Source organism: Dipodomys merriami, unplaced genomic scaffold (genome assembly GCF_024711535.1).
Source record: "Dipodomys merriami isolate MVZ:Mamm:240054 unplaced genomic scaffold, mDipMer1.0.p SCAF_19, whole genome shotgun sequence".
NCBI classification, from domain to species: domain Eukaryota; kingdom Metazoa; phylum Chordata; class Mammalia; order Rodentia; family Heteromyidae; genus Dipodomys; species Dipodomys merriami.
This window is the reverse complement of record NW_027203270.1, coordinates 24,123,158-24,149,710: the sequence shown is the minus strand read 5'-3', so window position 1 is coordinate 24,149,710 and position 26,553 is coordinate 24,123,158. Positions and strand designations below refer to the sequence as shown.

Sequence of the window (26,553 nt, the reverse complement as noted above, 5' to 3'; positions counted from 1 at the left end):
AGAATGGGGGCAGGGGATAAAGCAAGGACAGGGAAGTACCTTGGCTGGCCCCAATATTTGAGGCAGTTTGAATAAACTAGTCTCTCCCCTTCCTTCCCCTCCCCAGCCTCCAGTATTCAAAGGCTGTCTGGTATCTTTTACAGCAGGTCTGGGTGGAGCCCAGGAGGCTGAGCACTGGCAGGCTTGTAGGTTTAACCCTTTATTTTCTTCTCCTTTGTGGTGCTAGAGATTGAATGCTGAGCCTCATTCATGCTAAATGCTGCTGTATTATGGAGCCAAAGCTGGACCACGTATTTACTTATTGACAGAATTCAGGAGGGATAGTAAGTCAGCTTTTAGTTTATTATCTGGACTTAGAGGCCTGGGTCATCTCCCCCATCTGGGCCTAAAATAGGGGCTTAAACAGGCTACACAAAGAGGCCCCCTTCTCTCCTCCCCAGCCTCCCAAATTTTCTTGAAAGTCTAGGACTGAGGTATTTGTATTTTTTTGTTTGTTTGTTTGTCTTGAACTCTGGGCCTGGGCACTGTCCCTCAGCTCTTCAGCTCAAGGCTAGCACTCTACCACTTGAGCTACAGTGCCACTTTCGGTTTTCTGGTGGTTTATTGGAGATAAGAGGCTCACGGACTTTCCTGCTCGGGCTGGCTTTGAACTGAGATCCTCAGATCTCAGCCTCCTGAGTAGCTAGGATTACAGGTGTGAGCCACAGGCACCAGGCTCATCCCAAGTTTTTCAACGCTGTCATAGGGAGGAAGCCTGAAGGTTGGCATCCTAAGACCACCTGATCCCCTTGTAATTGTAGGTAACATATAACATAACCAGACACAGGAATGCAGGTACAAGAATCCCGTTAATGGGGCGGGTCTCATTAGCACACAATCACCCTGTTAAAGGATTCTTAAGCGCGAGGGACGCTAGTGGGTACATGTCGTAGTCTGTGCTGGGAGGGGGTCGTGATCTATGAGGTGCCTCCTAACCCTCATCTCCCTGCCCACCCACCAACAACTGGGCAATACTCTCTACCCAGTCGTCCCCAGGTCTCCACTCCCCCCACCTCTGCCCTCCCCTTTCTGTCCCCGCCCCCTCGCGCCGCGCAGACCGGGCCCTGCAGCTTTAAGAGCCGGGCTAGCGATTGACAGGCAATAAACGCCGAGCGCCAGGCTGCGCTTGGAGTCGCCGGGAGCCGGGGGCTCCCCAACGCGCCAGGTAGGTGTCCCCGGGCCTCCGGCCAGCAGCCATCCCCAGGACCCCGGCTGTCTGTGCGTCCTGGCATGACACTTAGGGTCCTATTCTCTGTGCGCGTCCAAACTCCGAGGCCCCTCTCCCCGGAAGCTCGTCCCCACCTTCCCCAGCCCCTGCCCACCCTCCCCCCAGGCCCTCTTTGAGGGGTGCGGGTGGGGAGAGCCAAACCCTGCTGTCTCCCGACGCTGCCCTCCCCTCCCCCCGCTCTGTGGTGGGGCCTCCAACGTGACCTCAGACACCGGGGTCCCGAGCGGTGCGGAGCCCCGCTACCCGCGCGGTCCCTCGGGGGGCTCTGCGGGGTGGAGATGGGGGGGGGGACTTCGAATCTGGGCATTACGTAAGAGCCTCGGCATTCGCGCTTCCGGCGGCGGGGGAGTTAGACCGAGATTACGCAGGGTCCCCTGGTCACCTCATCTCCCAGGAGGCCCAACACCTCAGTCTTCCCTGGGAGGGGGGGTGTCTGGGAAGGGGGTGCTCGACACCCCCACATCTCTCAGGCAGGAGAAGGCGCTTTTGGAGTTGGGGGGGGTGCGGAGGCCAGAGTTAAGAGGACTGGTAGATGCCAGAAGCAAAGAGCCAGGGTGACAAAGTTATATCAACTGAGGAGGCGGCGGGGGAATAGGATTAGGGTTTTTTTGGGGGTGCAATCATTCAGTGACCTCATCCCGCCCTCCTCCCGTGGGCTCCGTGCAAAGCGCCTTCTTTGATGGCGCGCAACACGCCCCCCTCCTTCCCCTTGGTCCTAGCGCCCGGCGGGTTTGGCCTGGGCTGGTGTGTGTGTGTGTTGGGGGTGGGGGGGGGGTGGTGGGGAGCGATCTGCTTATGAGTACCGGCACGTCTGCCTGGTCTCCAGACCCCGTCCTCCCGCCCTCAGCTCTGGCCAGCCCTCCCCACGACCCGTCGGTCCCCAAAGCACCTTTGTCAGACCTTCCTCCATCCTCACCTTTCGGTGATGGAGAGATGGGTGGGCAGGCTGGAGGAAATCTTCCCCCTTCCAGGGTGGCCGGCCTCACGGTGGGATGGGGACCCTCCCCTAGGAGGCACCAGTGGCCGGCGGGCTCAGGCTTTGGGAAACGGAGATGAGGGTTCCCTAATGCCTGGGCCCCTTAGACTTTGGCATAAAGCCAGGCTGCCTTGCCTGGCACTGCCCTTCTCCTGTGGACACAGCTGGCCTTGCCCTCTCCGAAGCTTGGGTGGGGGTGGGGCAGAGCAAGCGACAGCGTGGGAACCGGCTCCCCAGGGAAAAACTCCAGGCAGCCTGGGCACGTCTCCGGGGCAGGGCATGGGGGTTCGTTCCATATAGGCTCCCCCCTGACTTTTCCCACCTCCAGCTCTAGGATTAAGGACTCCAGTTCCCCCCCTCTGAGCTGCACCAGTGATGGGAGAAGAGCTCCAGCTAGGGGAAGGCATCTCCCGCTCTCTAGGAACTGTACTGGGGCACCAGCTGGCACAGTGGATCCTGGGCATTTCTCCCAACCTGGGTGCTAGTGAGAGAGGGGTGTCCTTTCTCATTCTCAGGAGCAGGTCTAGGAGGAAGAGATTCCCCCGCTGTTTTGTCATTTCTGCCACCAGAACTCAGGTGACCTGCTCAGGCCTGGGAAAAGAATGGAGCTGGAGAGTTTTCTTGAAATTGGGGTAGTGGTTCCTCTGAGAAGAATCCTTGGGGAAGAAGGAAGTGAAGTAGCCAAGGTTCTCTCCCACTCCATGGGCCCAGGAGGCATTCATTCCTAAAGTGGGCACTGCCAGCTGCTCCCCCCCACTCCCCCATCCCTGCTGTGAGCCACTGCCTCCCGTTGTCATGGCAATGGGGAATTAGTGTCCCCCCCTTCCCCCAGCAGCATATGCCCAGGAAGGCAAGGGAAGAAAGAGTGAGGGGTAACCTTATCCCCTGTTGTCCCCTGTCATCCTCTGTCCTGGGAGAATGAGAAGCAATTCTAGACTTTTGCTTATCCACCTCTACTTAGAAAAGAATACAAAAGACCTGTTTCATGGAATTGTTTTTGAGATAAATCTTGCTTATGGTGCTCAAGCTGGTCTTGAGCTCCCTAGGCTCAAATGACCTACCACTGCCTCCCGAGTAGCTAGGAATATACGTGTTCACTGCCACGCACGAATTCTATGTGCTTAGAGTAAAAAAAAAACCATGGTTACTGTTTGCAGTTTTTCGAATGAGTTTTGTGACCCTTAGAAACTTGATTAACCTTTCTGATCTGTCCCTGTCTCCTCCTCTTCCTCCTCTTCCTCCTCTTCCTCCTCTTCCTCCTCTTCCTCCTCTTCCTCCTCTTCCTCCTCCTCCTCCTCCTCCTCCTCCTCCTCCTCCTCCTCCTCCTCCTCCTCCTCCTTTTCCAAGAAGGGGATATATGCTGATCCTGCCACTCAGGACATTTGGGATCACTGTGGTTATCCAGTTCCTAGTTTCTGAGCAGTGCTGTCTCCCTCCTGTGTGTATGCTCCTCCAGGGGACACCTTTCCTCTTCATTGTGCCCTGCTTTGCTCTGTTCCCTTCTCATCTTCCTCTCTCCCCTCTCCAGGGGAGACACTTCAGAGCCCTTGAGACCTCACCATGCCTGTTGCTGCCACCAACTCCGAGTCTGGTAAGAAGGGGGTGAGCCTGTCAGTTTCTTTCAGTGGTTCAGAGGTGCACCCCCACAGTTCACTCCACGGCTACTCAGCCCTTCACCCAGGCCATCTCCTCTCTGTGGGTTCTGTACTGGGGATAGAAGGGGTTGGACAGCTTAAGAAGGGGTTCCCAGGAGGGCCTTGAGGGCCAGGCCTTGGAGGACAGCCCAGTCCAGGGCTGAGAAGTACCTCAGACCAGCTAGGAGTGAGTGCAGGGGCAACAATGCCAGGTGTGATACTGTAGGAGATTTTCCAGCAAGGGGGGTGGGCTGCTAGACAGACTGGAAAGCCTTGGAGCCAGCAGCTAAGCCTCATGGAGGCTGATTTTCATTTCCAATTCTGTAAAGACGCTGAAGAGGGTGAGAGGGAGGAGTGTTCACAATTATTCTGCAGCTGTTACTGTCTTGCTTTGTCCTTGACCTCATGGCCTGGTGTCAGTCAACACTGGTGGAGAACTAGTTCACTGTCAGTCAAGGTGATCAGACAAGGTCACTGTCGTTCACATTCAGTGATCTTGGAGGAGACTGATGACAGTGATGGGCCCTCACCATGCATCTCATTCCAGGGGTTCATGCACCTGTGAGTGCTTTCTGGTGACCCACCAGGTTAAGTTCCTTGCTTTGAGGCTCTCCAAGGGCTTCGTAGAGCTGCTTTGGCTTTAGTGAGAATTCCCCAACTGAGATGCAGCTCCTTCCTGGCCCTGGGCCTTGCCCTCCTGCCACTGAAATGTTTTAGGTGCCAGAGCCCTGGCTCTGGTCTTGTCCCCCAGGAGAGGCCTCCTCTTCCTGCACTGGTAGTCTTCTGCAGGCGTGGAGGGCTCTGGGCTTCCATCTGCTGCCCAGCCTGCTGCCACCCCCTCACCTCTACTCTCTCTCTCTCCCCTTGCTCCATTTTTGCCTGAGCCCCCCTGTAAGCTGCTTAGGGGTTAATTAAACTCATCCCTGAGCCTGTGATTAAAAGTCCTTCATCTGGGGCTGCCCAGTAAACCCATTAAAAGCACCCAGCTGGGATGTAGAGGGAGGAGCCCTCCCAGCAATTTGGCTTCCCAGCTGCAGGCCACTTGATAGGGGCACAGTAGGCTTGGGGGACCGGGAGTAGAGCTCTGGGGATGGAACTCTCTCAAAAGATTCCTAGGGCCTCTGCTTCCCTGGTTGCTGTGCCTGGGGCTACTTCTGCCTTCTCATAGTCAAAGGAAAAAGTACAAACTGTTCCTCTTCCCAGAGCTAGCCCTCTAAAGGTATCTTAGTTCCCAGCCTCACAAATGAAAGGGATGCATTCTTCTCCTTATCATCTGATGGTCATTTCACTTCCCATGGGACTGACAGACAGCTGTGCTCAAGATGAGCTGTGCTTGGCTGAGATCAGATTCTCTTCTCCCTTCCCTTCTGCCTATGTCTTCCCCTTCTATCCTTTCCCTACCATTTCCTTCCCCTTGCCTTGGGCTCTACAGAGATGAAGCTATGGAGGTCCTACCCTTTCTGACAAGTCAATACAGTTGTCATTTTGGAGGGAAGATGTAGAGAGATGAGAGGTGCCACTTGAACGCTCAGTTAGGAATGGGGTGGGGGTTGGAAGATCTGTGGGTGATAGCATGAACTAAGAGTTTGGAGATCTTACTCCTGACCTCTCTCTTCACCCTTTACCAGACTAATTGCTTGTCTGTTTGTTTGCTCACTTGCTTTTGTATGTGCTTGTACTGGGGTTTGAACTCAGGGCCTGGGGGTTGTCCCTTGAGCTTTTTCTGCTCAAGGCTAATGCTCTACCACTTGAGCCACAGCTCCACTTCTGGCTCTTTGATGATTAATAGGAGATAAGAGAAGCCAGCCCTTCTGGGTTGGCTTCAAATTGTGATTCTCAGATCTCAGCCTTCTGAGTAACTAGGATTATAGGCACACACCATCAGTGCCTGACTACACTCCTTTTTGAAAAAAAATCAAGGGATATGGGGCTACTTTCAGATAGAGCTGTCTCTTTAAATTTTTCTTGCATCCCTAGTTACTGTCCTGGTGTGTAATCTGCCTGCTGCCCTGGCAACCAGAGGCACTTAGAGACATTGTACAGCTCCTCAGAGACCAGTTTACTGGTGGTTGCAGCAAGTCTCCAGGTCGTGGCCTCATAGATACAGAGGCTCAGAGGGATGGGGCATAGTGCCAGGGTAGCTGCCAATCACATTCTCCCCTCCCCATGACCCTTCTCTCCCCCAGTTCCAAGATACCTGGCTTGTCTCTTGGGCATCACCCCTCACCCTAGGGCAGAGCTGATGAGAAATGGGGGAGGGGATACTAGATGTAGACTCCAAGGGCTGGGGCCTTCCCTTCCTCAGGGATGCCACCCTCCCTCCCCCACCCTTCCCGTCTTCACCTGGGTGGATGGTGGCTAGCCACCTGTAGGGGGAAGCATTTAGGACTGAGGTACTTGCTTCAGGCCATCGCAGTACCAACTATATCTTGGACCTACCTAGAGTGGGTTTGGGTGGCTTTCTTTGATTGAGGAGCCACTGTAACTGACACTGGAGGAGGAGGAGGCAGAGACCAGAGGTCAAAGGTCTGGGGGAGATGTCATGAAAGAGGGGTGCCAACCCCTGCTTTGGGTTTCCATCCTTGAGGGAAGGCTGAGAGGGTAGGGTGCCTGGGCGCCACAACAGTCCAAAGGGGCTTACTCCCACCGTCCACACCTTCTAGAAGCCTCTGCTTCTCTCTACCTGGTACTAAAAGATGGGAGTCAGGGCATCTGTGGGATGGCTTTCTCCTGTCACCGCCCCCTCCCACCGGTTGCCACCTCCTCCCCACCCCGCAGCCTAGCGGCCTTGGCCAATCAGCAAGGAGGTTGGCTGGCGGAGCCTCGCTATTGGCTGGTTCTGCTGCGCTCCCCGAGTTCCGCCTTCTCCAGGGCTGTCCGGGTTTGGCCGGGAAGGCGGGCGGGCAGCGCGCAAGCTTCCCGGGTGCCCAGTACCGGGGTCGTTATGGCTGGCAGCCCAGGCAGCGAGGCCTCCTTGGAGGGCATTTCTTTGGGCTCCTCTGAGGAAGCGGAGCTCCGGAGGGAAGGTAGGAAGTTGCGGGTGGGGAGGAAGGTGGGGGGAATGCTTGCTCCTTAACTTACCCTCAGCAGCAGTGTTTGGGGGCTGGAAAGGAATCTTCAGAAGGGGGCTGGCTCCCTGGGATCCTTAAAGGTCTTGGGAGCCTGGCCCGCAGAGGGGAGCTGACCTGGGCCAAGGGTGTCATTTCCCCTGGATTACTTCCTCTCCTTTCCCCAGTTACTAAACTGGGCGGCTGGGGAGTTTATGTTCAGAGTACATCCTTAGCACAGTAGGATGGATCCCTGTCCTGGCGCCTTTCAGAGCCCATGGAGTATTTTGCAGTCTTTAACCCTTGTGAGGCTCGGGCCTGCACAGGAGAGACCTGGAAGACAGACTGGGATGTTGTTTCTGGAAAAGGTAAACAGGAGCCCCAGAACCTCCTCTGCCAGCTCCAGTTTCAGTGCCCTGCCTGCCCATCCTCCACACCTTCCTAAAGGAGGGGAGCCTTGACAAGAGTGTTGAGAGGTGCTGGGAGTGAATGTACCCCTCCTCCAGGGCCTGGGTGCTGCTACACAGATGTAGACGTGGGTGGCAGGGTGGCAGAGTAATGATACCCCCTGCCCATCTCTGCCTCCAGCTGGGCACACTCTGCTTCTCTCTTGCCTTTCCCTGGAATCTGCCACAGCCTGGAGCTTCCATCTCTGCCAGGCAGCCTTATCCCACATCCTCAAGTGTACTCATGGCCTTGGTTAAATCTCTTCAGCCCTTGGATGTCTGCAGTGGCAGGGTTTCTCCAGTTCCTGCCAATGTTCCAGGTTTCAGCTATGACTTCCTACCATTTATGTTAAATTTTCTGACAGATAGGTTACTATCTGTCAGAGCTAAAGGGAAAGACTAGGACCAGTAAGGGACAGTGACCTGTGTCATGCTACATTGAGTTAATGGTGTAGCTTGTACTTGATGCTGCAGTGAATCTGTCTGCTTGATTCTGGATCTGACCTCATGGTACATGCGCTAAGCATTTTCTGTCATCCCTGAGCCTGCCAGGTGCAGCTGGATGAGTCTTTAGGTTTCAGCCCATCTAGGGGTTGAGTGGTAAGCCTGTGTATTCCTGGTGCTGGGCAGATCTAGAACCTGACATCCATCTCCCAACCCCCAGAGACTCTTTCCTATTGCCTGGACTCTCTACTTGCCCAGGCTGGCTTTACTTAGCATGGAAGAACAAGCCAAGAAAACTCCTGCCCCCACCCCCACCCCTAAGGGCCTCTGTTCCAGGCATACAGGGCCTGGATGCCTGTGTGAGGAGGGAGGGAAATGCTGCTAGGGAGGAGGGAGAGGGATGCATGGTGGTGCAATTTGGTCTTTTGTGCCCAGCTGGTACCCAAGTATCTCACTGCCTACTTTCCCCCTCCAGCCATGCAGCAAGTCCTGGACAACCTGGGATCCCTCCCCAATGCCACAGGTGCTGCAGAGCTGGATCTGATCTTCCTTCGAGGCATTATGGAAAGCCCCATAGTCAGATCCCTGGCCAAGGTATAGTGTTCCAGGGCACACAAGGGTACTGTGACTGGGGAGCTACAGAAGTCCCTGGGAATGGGGCATGTAGTATGAGAAGACCCCTGAAGGAATATGTGGAAGAATATCACACCCATGTGATGAGCCTGAGGCTGCAGGTGTGTGGGAGGGGGTTGCCACCTGAACCTGGCTAGTGAATGTGATGGATGTTTGGTGGCTGCAAGCTTTGTGGAGGGTCTGATGGGCAGGGAGCCTGCATACGCACAGAACTTTGTTTGTCCTGCCCATTCTTCTGCCTTTTGGCATTTCAGGAGGTGAATCAGGTGGGATGACAGATTCAGCAAAAGAGGAAATGGCAATGCTTGGGTGCTAGTGGCTCACACTTGTAATTCTAGTTACTCAGGAGGCTGAGATCTGAGGATTGTAGTTTGAGGCCAGCCCAGGCAGAACAATCTGTGAGACTCTTCAATTAACTAGCCAAAGCTAGAAGAGGAGGTATAGCTCAAATGGTAGACAGTAGAAAAGTCAAGAGAGATTGCAAGGCCCAATTTAAGCCCCAGAACTGGTGCACACGCGCGCATGCACACGCACACACACGCACACACACACACACACACACACACACACACACGAGGAAATGGCAGCTGGGCACCAGTGGCTCACACCTGTAATACTAGCTACTCAGGAGGCTTAGATATGTTGATCGCGGTTCATAGTCAGCCCAGGCAGGACAGTCCATGAGACTCTTATCTCCAATAAACTACTCAGAAATAGCCAGAAATGGTGCTATGGTGGAAGATGCTAGCCTTGAGCACAAAGAGGCTAATGGAGAATTTCCAGGCCTTCAGTTCAAGACTCAGGACTGAAAAGAGAGAGGCAGGAGGGGAATGACAAAAGATTTTGGTAATGGCCGTGCCAAAAGCAGTTGTACTAGGTGTTTAGGGAAGGAGGTTGAAAACAGATGCTAACTCAGCCCAGGGGAGGAAGGTGGAGGAGGAAGGGGCAGCTGGAGAGGCTTCCTGGAGGAAGAGTCATCTGGTTGAGTGCAGAGGATGAAGGGGGTTGGGTGTTCTGGACCACAAAAAGAGCTGGTGCAGGAGCAGCAAGGTGAGAAGAAAACTGGAAGTGTGTGGGGACGATGTGCCGGTGTGAAGCTGGAACATCAAGTGTGAGACAAAGAAAGTGTCAGGTCATGGAGGGTCACGTCTGGGGTGGCAAAGACCAATTAGGGGCTGTGTGGTGATTCCAGTTGAGGCTGCTAAGAACTATCTGGTGCTGGTAAAACTTGGTGTTTGGGGTGGGGTGTAGCACACAGAGGTGGGCAGACCTGGAAGTGATAGCTGGAGGTTCAGGCTTGGAATTCATAATGGAGGCAGGGCAGTCCTCCAGGACTTAGGGGCCAAGGTTTGCGTAGGGAGGTTCAGAGATGAAGGTGACTAGTCACTGAAGGGGACATGGAATCAAATGAACAGGAGCCTGCCCTGTCAAGATGCTGATTTCTCAGGGTGGTAGGCAAAGATTTCCTAGAGCAGAGACAAAGAGAAAGAAGAGGGTGGCTTTGGTCCAGAGTGTGTGCTGGCTCTCCAGATGCAGGAGGAGACATGAAGGGGCCTGGAGAATGGCTCAGAGCATTACCTCTGAGGGCCAGGATGGGAGGAAGCAGAGAGCCAAGGAAAGAATGGAGGTGAAGGTCTGGGCTGTGCTGAGATCACAGAGTGTTTAGGAGGGCAAAGGCCATTTACAGATGGAAAAGACTGAGGTCAAAGAAAAGGAGCTAGGGAGTAAAAAATTTCCCAGGACAGCTCTGGGGATGCCATGACTTTGTAGAGTGTGGCTGCTATGGGTGGCAGGTCATGAGTGATAAAGATGTCCAGGAATGAACACTGTGGTATGGGTGAGCATGGCTTGTGGATCTCAGAATCCCGGCAATAACAGGTGTTGGTGTGGGAAGAGGACAGGCAATCCCAAGGTTTTTAGTGAATGGTGGGGAGAGTGACAGGAAGTGAGCAGTGAGCGATGGCTAGCTGGGAGGGAGAAGGCAGTAGAGCCAGATGGTGGGTTTTCTGTAAGGCTAGGGTGGGGGCTCTTTATTGCAGGCTGTGGCTGGCCCTAAGGTAGAAGAAGCAGGTCCTGCTGCAGGGGACACTGTGACCTAGGACACATCCTAGATATGTTACTATCTGTGGAATGGTTGAAGGCTTGGGGAGGGTAAGAGCAGACATGGAAAGTCCCAGGGGTTAACAATGGCATGAGCCACTGGTGTCCATCCCTAGGATTCATATGAGAGGGCCTTGTTTTCTGCCAAGATCAGAAGGATTGGAGTGGGGAGAGCAGGGCAAAAAGCTTTCAAGGAAATGGCTTTGTGGAGTTTCTGCGCTTGCAGCCTTCAGAGGCTCTGGGTTACCTGCAAAGCAGGTGTGACTCTGGTTCTACCAGTAATTAGGCCAAGCTTCTACCTGGCCCAAACTTCTGGCTTGTTGAGCCTGAGCCTGGCTTTCCTGAGGATGATTTTTGAAAGCAGAATGCTACAAATGGTTACCATAGAAATCCTGATCATTCTCCTGGCTCTGGGGCTTGCTGCCTCTCAACTGCAGTGTGTGCATGGTGTGTGGATTACTTATAAGGAGAATAAGACTGCCTTAGCAATGTCATAGTGTGTAAAAAATAATTTTTTACTTAATAATATTAAACAAAAAATTCTTCAGGAACATATGTATATGTGTGTGTGTATACACATACAAATGTGTGTATAATTTTTTTCACTTTTTTGAGGTTCTGAGGTAGGTTCTTACCACTGAGCCATGCCTCCAGCCATATGATTCCCTTTTTATTATTAATTTATTGTTAATATAGAGGTGATGTACAGAGGGGTTACAATTATATGAGTCAGGTAATGAGTACATTTCCTTTCGTACAGTGTCTTCTGTTCCCTTACTCTGTCCTCATCTCCCTCCCATCTCCACCCACAAGTTGTATAGTTCATTTGTACCATTTTCCAGTGTGTTCCACTGCTGCACCTTTTCGCCTTTTTTCCCTCGAGTTCTGAACCCTCCCCCAAACCCTTCCAAAGATGTACACTTGAATACACCATACATAAGGTAAAGAAGACAGACTCGTCAAAAACTAAAAACTAGAAAGAAAAAAAGAAAAACAAAGGATAAAAGAAGAGGTCTCTTGTTTCCATATCTTGGAGTTCATTTTCTCTCTCTCTCTCCTTCCCTCCCCCCCCCCCATATATATGGGTTTTTTTTTTTTGTCAATCATGGGGCTTGAACTCTGGGCCTGGGCTCTGTCACTGAACATTTCAGCTCAAGGGACATGCTCTACCACTTGAGCCACAGCGCCACTTCCATTATCTATATTTTATATAAATATGAAGAGGCACTTAGGCATTGCACCTTTGTGTTTCTCTCCTAAGAGTATCTTCTTTTGGTCTCACTGTGTGAATATCTAGAAATCTGTATAATTTACAGGATTCCCTTTTATTTTTTAACTACGTGTTTATTATTTATTTATTTTTTAATTATGAAAATACTGTACAGAGGGGTTACAATTACATGGGCAAGGTAATGAGTACATTTCTTATCAAGCATTGTTGCCTCCTCCTTTGTTTCCCCTTCCCATACGTTCCCATCTCCCCTCCCCCCCCACCCCATGATTCCCTTTTAAGAGTAAAAATAACTAAAAGCAGCCTAGCTGCTGTTGGTTCATGTCTATTATACTAGCTACTCAGGATTCTGAGAGCTGGATGTTTGCGATTTGAAGTCAGCCTGTGCAGAAACTCCATCTCCAGAAAGTAAGCCTGGTTGGGCTGGTTGAGCTGAGATCTGAGGACTAAAGTTCAAAACCAGCCTGGGGGATAAAAGTCCATGAGACTCCCATCTCCAGTTAACCAGCATAATGTCAGACTAGAGGTGGTGGAGCATGGTGGTAGAGTGCCAATTGTGAATAAGGAGGCCAAGCCAGAGTGTGAGGCCTTGAGTTCAAGTTCCATTCCCAGCACAAAAAAGCAGGACAAGAGGCATGGTTCAAGTGGTGGTATACCAGTTGAACAAGCATAAGTCCCTGAGTTAAAACTCTGGTGGCAGATTCATAACATTGTCCTGGGCACAGTAATGACCCAGAGCCTTGAGAAGCCTCCATCTCCCACTCGGGCTCCACAGGCTATGTTGAGCTCAGTGACTAGATCACACAGGCTCTAGGAAATCAACTCTTTGAGACCTGTTCTTGTGCCCAAATGAGAATCCTTTATCTCTTCCATGTGTTTCCCCCAGCCAGCATCTAGCCTATATTGTACAACTGCTGTATGCTTAGCACCGTATCTCACTGAATCCTCATACTATTCCTATGGGTGACTGAAATCTCCCTGTCTTGAGCTGGGTGTAGTGGCTTCTTCTAGTAGCTCCGGCACCCAGGAAATAGACACAGAAGGATCTCTGAGCCCAGAATTTCAAGACCAACCTGGATATCATAGCAAGATCTCATAAACAGTTCCTTCCATCACCCTACTTCAACATTTAACAACTCATTAATCTATCTTTCCACCCTCATCCCTCTCTCCTGAATTTTTTTTTTTGCCAGTCCTGGAGCTTGAACTCAGGGCCTGAGTAATGTCCTTTAGCCTCTCTGTGCACGAGGTTAGCACTCTACCACTTAAGCTACAGCACCACTTGAGGCCTTTTCTCTGTGTGTGGTACTGAGGAATTGAACCCAGGGCTTCATGCACACTAGAAAAGCCTTGTACTAAGCCACATTCCCAGCCCTCCTGAATTATTTTGAAATATATTTCAGACATGATATAATTTTATCTAGAAGTAGTTCAGTATGTGTACATCAAAATATAAGGATTTTTTCCTTTCTTTCTTTCTTTCTTTCTTTCTCTTTCTTTCTCTCTCTCTTTCTCTCTTTCTCTCTTTCTCTCTCTTTCTTTCTTTCTTTCCTTCTTTCTTTCTTTCTTTCCTTCTTTCTTTCTTCCTTCCTTCCTTCCTTCCTTCCTTCCTTTCTTTCTTTCTTTCTTTCTTTCTTTCTTTCTTTCTTTCTTTCTTTCTTTCTTTCTTTCTTTCTTTCTTTCTTTCTTTCTATCTTTCTTTTTTAGTGGACCTGGGGTTTGAACTCAAGGTCTTATGCTTGCTAGGCAGGTGTTCTACTGCTGAGTCATGCCTCCAGTTCATGTTTGCTCTGGCTATTTTGACATAAGGTCTTGTTTTCTGTGTCTACACTGTGATACTTCCTCCTCCTCCTCTTCTTCTTCCTTCTTCCTTTTTCTTCCTCCTCCTCCTCCTCCTCCTCCTCCTCCTCCTCCTCTTCCTCCTCCTCCTCCCTCTTTCTTCTGCCAGTCCTGGGGCTTGAACTCAGGGCCTGGGCACTGTCTCTGAGCTTCTTTTGCTCAAGGATAGTACTCTACCACTTCAGCCACAGTGCCACTTCTGTCTTGTTTTGTTTTTGTTTATGTGGTACTAGGAATCAAACCCAGGGCTTTATGCATGCTAAAGCACTCTACCACTAAGCCACATTCCCAGCTCTGATACTTCTATTTTAAAATGCTTCTTACTATAGCTGATGTGACAGGTGTGTAACTCTGTGTCCAACTATTGGTTAAAATGGAATCTTGTGAACTTTTTGCCCAGTTTGGCCTAGAGCCACAATCCTCCTGATTTCAGCCCCTCAAGTATCTGGGATTACAGATGCGAGCCACCATGCATGGATTTAAAAAAAAAAAAGTAATCATGCTTTTATTCTCACATTTAAAAACCTAAGCAATTATTTTCTTATTGAGTTTTAATAAATAACATTAAAACATCTGGTCATTATTTTGAAATATTTCAAACTGGAATCTCAGACTACATATGAGAATTAACTCCAAACAGAACTCTAGATGTGAAATATCTTAGAAGAAAACTGTGTAGGGAAAGCCCCCACTTCATGCTTTAAAATTCAGATACATAAGAGATTAATTGAATTCAACCACATTAAAAATTTTTTTGCATGGCAAAAATACCATAAGCAGAATCAAAAGACATATGACAAACCCAAGGAAGCGATTTGCAAGAAGTATCACAAATAAAGGGCTAATCTCAATATAGAGAGAACATTTAAAAATGAGAAAAAAGGAAACAAATAGAAAAATTGGCAAAAATCATGAGCAGACAATTTACAGAAATAGATATATGCAGATGGTCCTTAAAAATATGAAGAGATGCTTGTCTTCATTTGTGATAAGCAGAATGCAAATTAAGCCCCACTGAAAAGTCATTTCTCATCTGTGGGATTGGCAGGCATTCAAAGGTTTGATCATCCGGGAAATCTCTTGTCATGCTGCAGGGAGGGCAGATCCGCCCAGCCCATGGAAGGGAGTTTGTCAACAGTAAGAAAACCACACGTGTATTTATTGCTTGGTCCTGCAAGACTTGACAGGGAAGATCTCCACAGACAGAATATTCTCTCTCTCTCTCTCTCTCTCTCTCTCTCTCTCTCTCTCTCTCTCTCTCTCTCTCTCTCTCTCTCTCTCTCTCTCTCTCTCTGTAGTTAACACAGTTATCTGCTCCAGTCTTAGTTGCAATAGCAAAATACTAGAACTAACCTAAATACTTAAATTGATTGAATAAATTACAGTAAATTACAGGACTCTAGTCATGCAATAGAATCAAATGCAGTAATTAAGAAAAAATAAACAAAACAATTGGAAACCACACCTGATGGCTCAATGCTTGTACAATCCTAACTACTCAGGAGGCTCCGCTCTGAGGATTGAGTTTCAGTCAATCAGGGCAGAAAAGTCTGTGAGACTCTTATCTCTAATACACCAGTAAAAAAGCTACACAAGAGGCATAGTATATGTGGTAGAGCATCAGTCATGAGTGAAAAAGCTAATTAAGAGCATGTGGCTCTGAGTTCAAGACACAAAGAATGGAGAAGATCTCCATGTGGCAGCAAAAGTGATTTCTAGGGTATACTGTTAGGTTACAAGAACAGGCCCTGAGTTGAAGCCCCAGGACTGGCAAAAGAAGGAGGAGGAGGAGGAGGAGGAGGAGGGGGAGAGGAAGGGGGAGGGGGAGGGGGAGGGGGAGGAGGAGGCAACAAACTAGTTAAAACTAAAACCCCCAAGTTTCAAAGGTTTCCATGGGTACCAGTAGTTTATGATTATAATCCTAGCTATTCAGGATGCTAAGATATGGAGAATTGTGGTTCAAACCCAGCCAGAGCAGAAAAATTTGCAAGACTGTCTTCTGAATAAGCAGCAAAAACCTGGTTGGAGTCATGGCTCAAGTGCTAGAGTACCAGCCAACCAACCAATCTGTGTGAGTGTTAGGCCCTTAGTTCAAACCCTGATATGACAAAAAGAAAAAGAAAAAAAGGCAGGCAGGCAGGCAAATAAGTCAGGCATGGTAGTGCAGGCAAATAATAAGTCAGGCATGGTAGTGCATACCTGCGGTACTAGTACTTGGAAGGCAAGAGAATGGAGAATCTGATTCAGAACCCCAAATCAACTAGCCAGAGAGCTCCCCAAAAGAACTCGAATAAACCATAAACTAGTGAAAATGTTCCTTCTATGATTTGGGCGTGAATGGGGTAGAAGGGATGTGTATGTGCATGGAATTCTTTGAGGTTACACGTGTGTCTGTGTCTGTACGGGGGCTTGAACTTAGAGCCTGGGCACTAATCATTTTAGGGCAAGAAAAATGGGCGAGTCTGTGGGTGTGGTGTTTGTGTGTGAGGGAGTTGTGGAAGCCGATACCTAAGGCTCTGCTGTGGGTGGGATCCAAAGTCAGCACTGGGGCTGGGCAGAGGCTGGTTGGTGTGGGGATGTGGGGAGCTGGGGGCAGGACACGAGCTCCCGGGAAGCAGCCAGCCTCACCTGTCCTGTCCCCATACCCAGGCCCATGAGAGACTGGAGGAGACGAAGCTGGAAGCTGTGCGGGACAACAACCTGGAGCTGGTGCAGGAGATCCTGCGGGACCTGGCACAGCTGGCAGAGCAGAGCAGCACCGCTGCAGAGCTGGCGCGAATCCTCCAGGAGCCGCACTTCCAGGTTGGGGGAGGAGTGGGCGGGGCATGCGGCTGGGGGCGGAGGCTGTTGGAGGGAAGTGGGCGTGGTGTGGCAGGGACGCTTTAGGTGAAGTGGGGTAGTGGGAGGGGCAAGTGGCTGAGGCGGGGGAGTGGGCGGGGCATGCGTGTGGGCGGGGCTGTTTGGGAGGAGTGGAATGGGAGGGGCGTGTGGCTGGGGGTGGGGCCTGCAGAAGTTCCTAGGGAACTGCTTTAGTGTTCCTTCGTTCCCCATCATTTCTCCAGTCCCTTCTGGAGACGCACGACTCAGTAGCCTCCAAGACTTATGAGACACCACCCCCCAGTCCTGGTCTGGACCCCACATTCAGCAACCAGCCGGTACCTCCAGATGCGGTGCGCATGGTGGGCATCCGCAAGACTGCAGGAGAGCATTTGGTAAGGGGGTCAGGCAGGGCCAGAGGTCGTATCTGCAGAATAACCAATGAGGGAGCAGGAAAGATTATGAGGGGCTGAAGATGAAGGTCGGCTCAGCTTTGCCCAAGGAAGGTCTTATGCAGACCCAGGAGAGCACAGAAGCCCCAGCTGCCAACATAGAGGTCAGGACCTCTCAGGGCTGAGCTTTTGCCCCTTAATGCCTCTTGTGGTGGAGAATTGGAGCAGGTCAGTTGCTAGTGGCCCACTCCTGTAATCCTAGCTACTCAGGAGGCTGAGATCTGAGGATCACAGTTTGAAATCCTGAGACTCTTACCTCCACAGTACCAGCAAAAAGCTGGAAGTGGAGTTGTGGCACAAATGGTAGAGTGTGGTAGAATGTCGGCCTTGACTGAAAAGACCAAAGAGAGTGCTTGAAGCCCTGAGTTCAAGCCCTAGCACCTGTACACAAAGTAGGGGGGCAGATGGAAGCGGATTTTGGAGTGTGGGGGTGGGTGGGGACAAGGTCGGAGGCTCATTAGGAGACCCATCTGAAGATTCTGGTTTGGAGCCTTATTACATACACCTCTGTCCCTTAGGGTGTGACATTTCGGGTGGAGGGTGGCGAGTTGGTGATCGCACGCATACTGCACGGGGGCATGGTGGCCCAGCAAGGCCTGCTGCACGTGGGGGACATCATCAAGGAGGTGAATGGGCAGCCGGTGGGTAGCGACCCCCGGGCACTGCAGGAGCTCCTACGCAGTGCCAGTGGCAGCGTCATCCTCAAGATCCTGCCTAGCTACCAGGAGCCCCATCTGCCTCGTCAGGTGGGTTTTTCTACCTAACCTTCCACCCCTCACAAGGCCCAATGGATGGTGAAGTCTCCCAGCTGTGAGGGCCACAGGGCTCATGGAGCTTCTCCTGTTCAGACAAAACAGACAACAGGATTCCAGGGCCCGAGGGTAGCTCAGCCCTGCATTGTATATGCTTGTACCATTGTCTGCAGGCTGCTTAGGCACTTATGCATGTGTGAGAGATTACTATGCATTTCTGCCACTTGGGTGCCATTTGAGTGTACAAGAGAACATCTATACCCTGTGCAATGGGCTTTGCACACATAGATAATCCTGTGTAGGGTGGGCTTGTTGTATGCCCTGGACAACTATCTCCTGATTGGTGGATTGCAGAAGTTGGGCTGCTTTGCCATCCTCTCCCTCTACCACACACACACACACTGTACCTCTCACCATCCCCGAAGCTCTATTCTCTTAGAGCCCTCTATTCCAGGAGGGAGATGGCAGCCAGAGAAATAAGGAGTTAGGTCCCAGGGTCCTCTACCTGGGTGACCCTGTCTCCTCAGTTCTAGGCCAGTCTCAACCCTGAGCAGTTTCTTCATCCCTCAACCTGAGTCTCCTCCTCCTCCTCCTCCTCCTCCTCCTTCTCCTCCTCCTGTCGGGGGGCTTGAACTCTGGGCCTAGGTGCTGTCCCTGAGCTATTCAGCTCAAGGCTAGTGCTCTACCACTTGAGCCACAGCGCCACTTCTGGTTTTCTGGTGGTTTACTGGAGAAAAGAGTCTCATGGACTTTCTTGCCCGGGCTGACTTTGAATCACGATCCTCAGAGCTCAGCCTCCTGAGTAGCTAGGATTACAGGCATGAGCCACCGGCACCCAGCTCAACCTGAGTCTTCTATATGTCAAGAAAGACTGGGACTCAGGGAGGACAGGCCTGGAGACATCAGTGTTCTGGGGAGGGGTCAGCAGTTAAGAGAGGAAGGGGATTGGTGCCTCATGCCTGTAATCCTAGCTACTCAGGAGGCTGAGATCTGAGGGATCAAAACCAGCCCAAGTAGGAAAGTCTGTGAGACTCTTATCTCCAATAAACCACCAGAAAACAGCAAGTGGTGCTGTAGCTCAAGTGAGTAGAGTGCTAGCCTTGAGCTGAAGAGCTGAGGAACAATGCCCAGACCCAGAGTTCAAGCCCTACGACCGAGGGAAAAGAGAGGGGGGTAGGGAGGAAGGGGTAAGGGGAAGACCATGGGCCACCTGCCCTTCCAACAGAGACTACCTCTGTTCTTTCCTTTAACTTTTCACCAATTCCCGGACGCAGGTATTTGTTAAATGCCACTTTGACTATGACCCGGCCCGAGACAGTCTCATCCCATGCAAGGAAGCAGGCCTGCGCTTCAATGCTGGCGATTTGCTCCAGATTGTAAATCAGGATGATGCCAACTGGTGGCAGGTGAGCTGTGGGTGTTACCTGAAGCTTTTCCAGGTATGGTGGGAAGGGGAAGAGATAAAGGCACACGGAGGGGTTTTCTCACTCAGGCTCGTGATTGTTTCAGGCCTGCCATGTGGAAGGGGGCAGTGCTGGGCTCATTCCTAGCCAGCTGCTGGAGGAGAAGCGGAAGGCGTTTGTCAAACGGGACCTGGAGCTGACACCCACCTCAGGTAGGAGCTCCCTCCCCTAGCCTCAATCTGCGATTGCGGGCGGCGTGGAATCTGCCTGCCTTACTCACCCACCTCCATATGGTCAGGGACCTTATGCGGCAGCCTTTCGGGAAAGAAGAAGAAGCGAATGATGTATTTGACCACCAAGAATGCAGGTGGGTATGAGCACCTCAGAGACTTGTGAATTTGCTTTCCTGCCTCAGACACTGCCAGCCTTGACCCTACCAAGGTCCCCCCCTCTTCTCCCTTACTCCCAAACCCTTTGATCCTTGACCTCCCTGAGTGCTCTGCCCCTCCCCCACCGTGCAGCCTGATGAGCAGTGCCATCTCCCCCTGTGTCCAGAGTTTGACCGCCACGAGCTGCTTATTTATGAGGAGGTGGCCCGCATGCCCCCATTCCGCCGGAAAACGCTGGTGCTGATTGGGGCGCAGGGTGTGGGCCGGCGCAGCCTGAAGAACAAGCTCATCATGTGGGATCCAGATCGCTATGGCACCACAGTACCCTGTGAGTGGGAGCTGGGCCCTGCTGGGTGGGTGTCTGGAGTAGGGGCTGCCGCTGTATAGGCTGGTTTCCCTCAATGAAGGAACAAGTTTATGGCACTAGGTCAGGGAGTGAGCTGTGGGGTGTTCGCCCTCTGTGGGTGGTAGAGGGAACTGCAGGTTCGGCGCCTTTCCTTTTCCTATGCTTAAAAGCCATGATAAAAGTGAGTGTGGCCTTGTGGCAGTCAGGGCCTCTCAGTGATGGGACCATCAGGCTGAGTGCAGGTGTTGGTGATGGCAGCACTGATGGTAAATGCTTCTGGCACCTTGAGGCAGCCAGAGTGCTGCTTCACCCTTATGGCTTTGGGCCACACCTTGCTTTTCTGGGCCTCAGTTACCATCTATGAGCGTAGGATTGGACCAGGCGCTCACTGAAGGCTCTCCCAGAACAGAGTCCTGTGTCCACCTATGTCTGTGCCAGTGGCCAAGGTGAGGGCAGGTGTGTGCGAGAAGGCAGCTGTACTGGGAAGGCGGAAGCCAGACTTCACCCCCCAGGCCTGAAAATGTAGGACTCACCTAGAACACGTGCATATATTTGTGATGGTGTGTCTTACCTGTGGCCATTCAGTCCTTTCTCCCTCCTCACCCCCAGACACATCCCGGAGACCCAAGGACTCAGAGCGGGAAGGCCAGGGCTATAGCTTTGTGTCCCGTGGGGAGATGGAGGCTGACATCCGTGCTGGCCGCTACCTGGAACATGGCGAATATGAAGGCAACTTGTATGGCACACGGATCGATTCCATCCGGGGTGTGGTTGCTGCCGGCAAGGTGTGCGTGCTGGATGTCAACCCTCAGGTACAGCCTGGCCTGCCAGTACGCTGTCCATGTACTCTGTTCCCCTCTTATCTCCCAAGCAGCCCTGTATACCCCTCATTAGTGCTAGGGACCTAGCCCACCCAGAGGCCCTCCTTTCTCAGCTTCTCAGATCCCCATTTCCTGTTCCTTCAGTTTGTCAACCATTCATCCACAGGACTCAAGGCCCAGAATCCCAGGTGCCTCTTCTTACCCACCCTCAGGTGTCCACCCTGTCACCCAGAATTCTGTTCCCAGGACATGTGTGGGGATATACTTCCCATGCTGCTCTTCTCCTGCAGGCTGTGAAGGTGCTGAGGACAGCTGAGTTTGTCCCTTACGTGGTTTTCATTGAGGCCCCCGACTTTGAGACTCTGCGGGCCATGAACCGGGCTGCTCTGGAGAGTGGAGTGTCCACCAAGCAGCTCACGGTGAGTGGCTCTGAGCTGTGATGGTGGTGATGGGGCAGGCTCTAGATGATGGAAAAAAGAAGATGGTGTGGGAGCTGGGTGAAGGTGGCTTACCCCGTAATCCTAGTTACCCAGGAGGCTGAGATCTGAGGATTACAGTTCAAAACCAACCCAGGCAGGAAAGTCTGTGAGACTTGTATCTACAGTTAATCACTAGAAAATTGGAATTGGGGCTATAGCTTAGAGTGATAGAGCACTAGCTGTGAGCCAAAAGGCTTGGGAACAACACCGGGCCCAAAGTTCAAGCCCCATGACCAATTTTTTTAAAAAAAAGGAAAGAGAAAAGGATGATGGATGGATGGTGTAGGAAAGGAAGAACTTATCAATGAGGTAGAACTTTTTTTTTTAAGGTTTTTTTTTTTTTAACTATATAACCTAAATTGCTTGGAACATATTATATAGCTCAGACTAGCCTCAAACACATGATTCTCCTGCACTAGCCTTCTGAGTGCTGGGATTACAGGTATGCACCACCACACCTAGCATAGCTTTGAGATTTTATATATGTGTGTCATATTGAGGATGGAACCCAGGGCCTTGCACATGCTAGGCAAGTGCTCTGCCACTGAACTAGGACTGCTGATTCCTGATTTATAGACGTGGAAAGGGAGACCTGAGAGGGTAAGTAGAATGCCTAGTCACTGATATCCTGAGGCACAAAAGCTTCTGCTTCATCCATCTTGCATGGACAGAGTACTGGCCAAGGGAAGCTCCAGAGGTCCAGTGGAAGATAGGTTAGGCAAAGGTGGGCAGGGGCTGTTCCATGAGCTTACTGCTGGGAGAAGGCCAAAGGGAGGGAGGATGTGAAAGTGGGAGGCTAGGTGAGATGATGAGTTGGTATCAGGGACCAGGGAGCTTCTGGTAGAAAGGCTGTCTGCCTTACTCCAAGGCACCTGAGCTGCAGCACCCCAGGAGGGTCAGGTTTGCAGAATTCTGAGTTCAGGGGTCCCTCTGCTGGTCACACATATTACTGCAACTCTCAGGCTCTGATACCTGAGCACCATGCAAACAGGGGAGAAGCTGTATGGGGGTTGGGGAGATTGGGAGGGGGTGTAAGCCTGACCCCATCCCCACTCTCAGCTCTGAATCTTTGCCTGGTTCTTGCTCTGGGAACCTTCATTTGGCAAGAAATACACTGGACTGGGCTGCTGGGCAGCAGCTGCTCTTGGCTTACTTAATTTTCAAGTTCCCTTTCCCACCCCTGCCTAGCCAAGGCCCACTAGTCATGCTGCATAGGTAAGGACCTGGTCAGCCTGGAAGGAGCATGAGTTGGAAGTCAGCCTTATTCAGCCTGGGTTCTAGGCTGCCTGTGACCTCTTTGTACATAGTTTTCTGTTGTAAATTAGAGAGAGTTAACCCAAACCTTGCAGATTATAGTGAAGATTCTTTGGGTTACAAAATGTTTAGGGCCCCACCAAGCACTTCCTATGGTTTATTTCCTTCCTTCCTTCCACCCATCCATCTGACCCCAGTTGCATAGTTCTGCCTTGGGGTACCCAGGGAGGAGTTCCTCTCTCCCTGGCCACTGTGCTGGAGACTTTGGGAGAGGCACAGGCTGGAGACCCCCGTTGCTGGGGGTGAGATGTGGGCACTGTCTGATGGGATACTCCCCCCTTCCCCCATGCCCGGCAGGAGACAGACCTGAGACGGACAGTGGAGGAGAGCAGCCGCATCCAGAGGGGCTATGGGCACTACTTCGACCTCAGCCTGGTCAATAGCAACCTCGAGAGGACCTTCCGTGAGCTCCAGGCTGCCATGGAGAAGCTGCGGACGGAGCCCCAGTGGGTGCCCGTTAGCTGGGTGTACTGAACCTCTTCAATGGGACTTTGTTCCCCACTGGGTTGTAACCCACGGCCTGAATCCATTCCTTTCCCCACCCATGACCCCCTGTCCCCAGCCATGGTCTTCTGCCTCCACCTCTGGCTTTTCTGGGTAGCAGCTCCCAGTAGGCACTAAGACTGGCTTTAGCACAGAGGTGTGTGCTGCCAGGGAGGTGGGTCTTCATGGGGCACCTATGTGCCCAGGTGCTGTCCACTCCCAGGCCATTGGCCACTCGATGTCTCTCCCTAAGGGGCCAAGCTATACCCAGGAGTATGCCAGAGTCACCTCCCATAGTGCTCAGTCAGAGAAGAGCAAAACTGCTTGTGGACCCCATGGATAGTGGGGCCCTGCCACCTCTCTCCAACGGCCTTTACTCCTCCAGATTGACCACTCCAATCCTATTCTCCCACCTGTCACCCCTGGTCCTACAAGCAGGCCTGGGGCTGTTTCCTTTGGCCAGTCAGGCAGAGCCGGGCAGTGATAACCAATCTGGGTTGTATTGGAGGCTGAAGGACACAAACCATGAGCCGTTGTCACAAGTGGGCAGTGTGGCCCTCAGCTCCCTTGGAGGGGTGGACACTGCCCTGCCCTCCCTCCCTCACAGCTTCTCACTGCCAGAGTCTCTCCACAGCCTTCTCCCATGGGCCCTTGGCAGGTCCTCCCTGCTCCCCAAAGGGAGAGGCTGGCAGCAGCTGGTAGGCTTAGCCCAGGGTGTGTGTGTGTGTGTGTGTGTGTGTGTGTGTGTGTGTGTGTGTGTGTGTGTGTGTGTGTGTGTGTGTGTGTGTGTGTGTGTGTGTGTGTGTGTGTGTGTGTGTGTGTGTGTGTGTGTGTGTGTGTGTGTGTGTGTGTGTGTGTGTGTGTGTGTTAGAAGGCTGAGCCCTGTGCTCAGGTGCCTGCTCTACTGATGAAAGGCTCCAGGTAGCTTAGCCCAGGGTGTGTGTGTGTGTGTGTGTGTGTGTGTGTGTGTGTGTGTGTGTGTTAGAAGGCTGAGCCCTGTGCTCAGGTGCCTGCTCTACTGATGAAAGGCTCCAGGTAGCTTAGCCCAGGGTGTGTGTGTGTGTGTGTGTGTGTGTGTGTGTGTGTGTGTGTGTGTGTGTGTGTGTGTGTGTGTGTGTGTGTGTGTGTGTGTGTGTGTGTGTGTGTTAGAAGGCTGAGCCCTGTGCTCAGGTGCCTGCTCTACTGATGAAAGGCTCCAGGGCCTATGGTGGGGGACTCATTGTCCCTATCCAGGAGTTCTGTCCATTTTGATCTTTTTGGCTACTCATATCAGGGCTGCCAGGGTGGAGGCCAAGGGACTTGTAAACACAGGCTTGGAGACCCGCAGGCGCCCTCTAGGAGCTTCTGGCTGCATAGTTTCAGGAGCACCATTCATACTGCAGCCGGAATGACCTGTGGTTCTGTTTGCTTCAGTGCTGTTCTGTGTTTCTAAATCCTGTTGTGGTTGTGTGTCAGGCACAGTTTGGGGCAACAGAGGTGGGGGGGCGGGTGCAGGGGAACTAAGTGTTATTTTTCTTTTGAGGCTACTCCCTGAGCTCCATTAATAGGGGAGTTCTCCACCAGCTCCATTTTTAGCAAGACCCTCATCCTACACTCCAGAGCCTAGGCCTTCCCCAGCTGTGTTCCTCCGTGTTCCCATTGTCCCCTGTCCTGAATGCCACCCTCCAGTCCTGGGGGAAAGGCACTTTTGTAAGATAGGTGAATCCTTTTTAAGAATCCTGTCCTAGATGTCCTTAGGCATCTCATCCCTCATCCTTCCCGACATGAGCCTGTCTTTAGAGGGGACCCTCATAACCTCCATTCGTGTGCCTCTAGGTTCTTGTGTATGTCCAGCCAGGCTTGGCTGCAGTGTCAGTCCAAGCTGGCCCCGGAGCCACTGTGTTTGTTTCCTAGGGAAGGGGAGAGAGAGAAGAAACAGAATATTTATTACAAAGGTTAGAAATATATTTATTATATTAGGAGTCTCATTTGCATAGGATATGCAAATGAGGTATAGAGGTCAAGTCAGCTCCCATCTCATTTGCATAGCTCATCTGCAGTCTTTATATTCTTTTCCCCTAGAGTCCGAGTCTTTTATCCTTTGTTCAGTGCTCCCTTGGGTCACCCTCCCCCTCTGCCCAGAAGACTGGGAGGGGGAGGGGAATGGGCTGTTTTCCTGCACATTTGAGGACATAGAGTTATTTGCCAGGTTCATCTTCCTGGGAGCCTTGCAGGGACCAATGGGTGTGGCCTGCTGGAGAGGTGGCACCAGCCATTTCCTGTGGTTGTCCGACATGGCAGGCCTGACACTTCCTCCTCCAGTGATGCTGAGGGGCCGTGCCCGGCCTCTCCCCACTCCTACTGAGTCCAACCTGCTCCTGGCACCTATCTGATGGATGCCAAGGCCATGCGCACCCTCAGCTCACCTGGTGGAGCCAGGGCTGGTTGTAATAGATGTGTCCTCACAGAGGTAGCTCTGTCATTGTCCTCCCTTTCTCTGTGGACTCTTGTGTTTGGGGGACCTAAAGAGAATGAGAACTCACCCCTCGGGGTTCACACCCAGCCCTAGCCCAGTTGCCCTTCCTTTCCTTCTCCCTCAGCTACCTACTTTCCTCTGGTTTTCTTTCTTTTCCTTTTATTAAATGTGAAAGCAAGTCTTTCTGGACCCTGATTGTTTGTGGCTGGGGTTGGATGGGTAACTTTGGAGAGATCTGAGGATTGGGGAGCACGTTTCATACAATTCTAGAATGGAATGATGTGTCTAGTGTTCTGTCTGTCCTTCTGCACTCTCGACACTTCTGTCCCCAGAAGTGACTCCTGCATGCTTGTGCCCAGGAATAGGAGCATTCAGTGGGGCTGAGGACTCAGGGACCCCATGGCTACTTCCTGTGGCTCCACATAGAAGAGCTGCCTCTCCAAGTTTCAGGTTTGTTCTCTATAAAGGTGCCAAGATGCCACGGGCTCTTCTGGTGATGAGTTAGGATTGTTAAGAGGAGCTCCACACAGGGGCCATGAGTGATACTGAAATGTTACTCTCCTAATCACCAGCACAACCAAAGGAAGAAAGATGTCACCCAGATGCCATCACAGAGAGGGTGTGTGTGTGTGTGTGTCAAGTCCACCAGGGCTAGGAGTCAGTCATCTTCCCCTGGAAGATGACTGGTGCACTCATCCTCCGGTATCACTGGATCCTCACTAGCAGAGCTGAGGTGAGAAGGCTGTGATGGCCAGGTGTGGGTCCTGCCCTCTTCCTTGCCTTTCTCCGGAGCCTCAGTCATACAGAAATAAGTGACAAAGCACTCACTGGCTGGTGATTCAGAGCCACCCACATGGGCTTAGATCACTTAGGTCATAGCTCAGAATTAAACATTATTAAACATCCCTCTTCTGAAGTAACTAACCCTTCCAAGCATAAAGACTGCATTCCTCATCAACTCACCTGCTACCATGCCACCATCTGCCCCTTCCCCCTACCCTCTTTTTTTTTTTGGTCAGTCCTGGGGCTTGAACTCGGCATAGGCACTGTCCCTGAGTTCTTCAGCTTAAGGTGAATGCCCTACCACTTGAACAGCACCACTTCTGGTTTTCTGGTGGTTAATTGGAGATAAGAGTCATGGAATTTCCTCCCTGGGCTGGCTTTGAACCGCAATCCTCAGATCTCAGCTTCCTCAGTAGCTAGGATTACAGGTATGAGCTACCAG

At 51.6% G+C, this 26,553-nt stretch overlaps 1 protein-coding gene across 3 annotated transcripts; it reads left to right on the top strand.

Moving 5' to 3' along the window:
* Positions 1-1,097: 1,097 nt before the first annotated feature.
* On the top strand, positions 1,098-25,509 carry Mpp2 (MAGUK p55 scaffold protein 2). Of its 3 annotated transcripts, XM_070027814.1 has the most exons (13): positions 1,098-1,204; positions 3,772-3,834; positions 8,290-8,408; positions 16,267-16,419; positions 16,680-16,829; positions 17,405-17,632; positions 18,913-19,044; positions 19,148-19,253; positions 19,340-19,408; positions 19,597-19,758; positions 20,386-20,588; positions 20,888-21,016; positions 22,688-25,509. In XM_070027814.1, the coding sequence occupies exons 2-13, from the start codon at positions 3,804-3,806 to the stop codon at positions 22,862-22,864; spliced, it is 1,659 nt and encodes a 552-aa protein (XP_069883915.1). In that variant the 5' UTR covers positions 1,098-1,204; positions 3,772-3,803; the 3' UTR covers positions 22,865-25,509. The 3 variants fall into 3 exon arrangements, with proteins under 3 accessions (XP_069883915.1, XP_069883914.1, XP_069883916.1); XM_070027813.1 differs by lacking the exons at positions 1,098-1,204; positions 3,772-3,834 and adding an exon at positions 6,807-6,903; XM_070027815.1 differs by lacking the exons at positions 1,098-1,204; positions 3,772-3,834; positions 17,405-17,632 and adding an exon at positions 6,807-6,903.
* Positions 25,510-26,553: the final 1,044 nt, after the last annotated feature.

What these genes read in the sequence shown, in the direction of transcription:
- Mpp2 (XM_070027813.1), top strand. Translation starts at nt 6,822, where the DNA reads ATGGCTGGCAGCCCAGGCAGCGAGGCCTCCTTGGAGGGCATTTCTTTG. An exon ending in AGCCCCATCTGCCTCGTCAG is followed by an intron (nt 17,633 to 18,912) that starts GTGGGTTTTTCT and finishes TCCCGGACGCAG; the next exon opens with GTATTTGTTAAATGCCACTT. An exon ending in CTATGGCACCACAGTACCCT is followed by an intron (nt 19,759 to 20,385) that starts GTGAGTGGGAGC and finishes CCTCACCCCCAG; the next exon opens with ACACATCCCGGAGACCCAAG.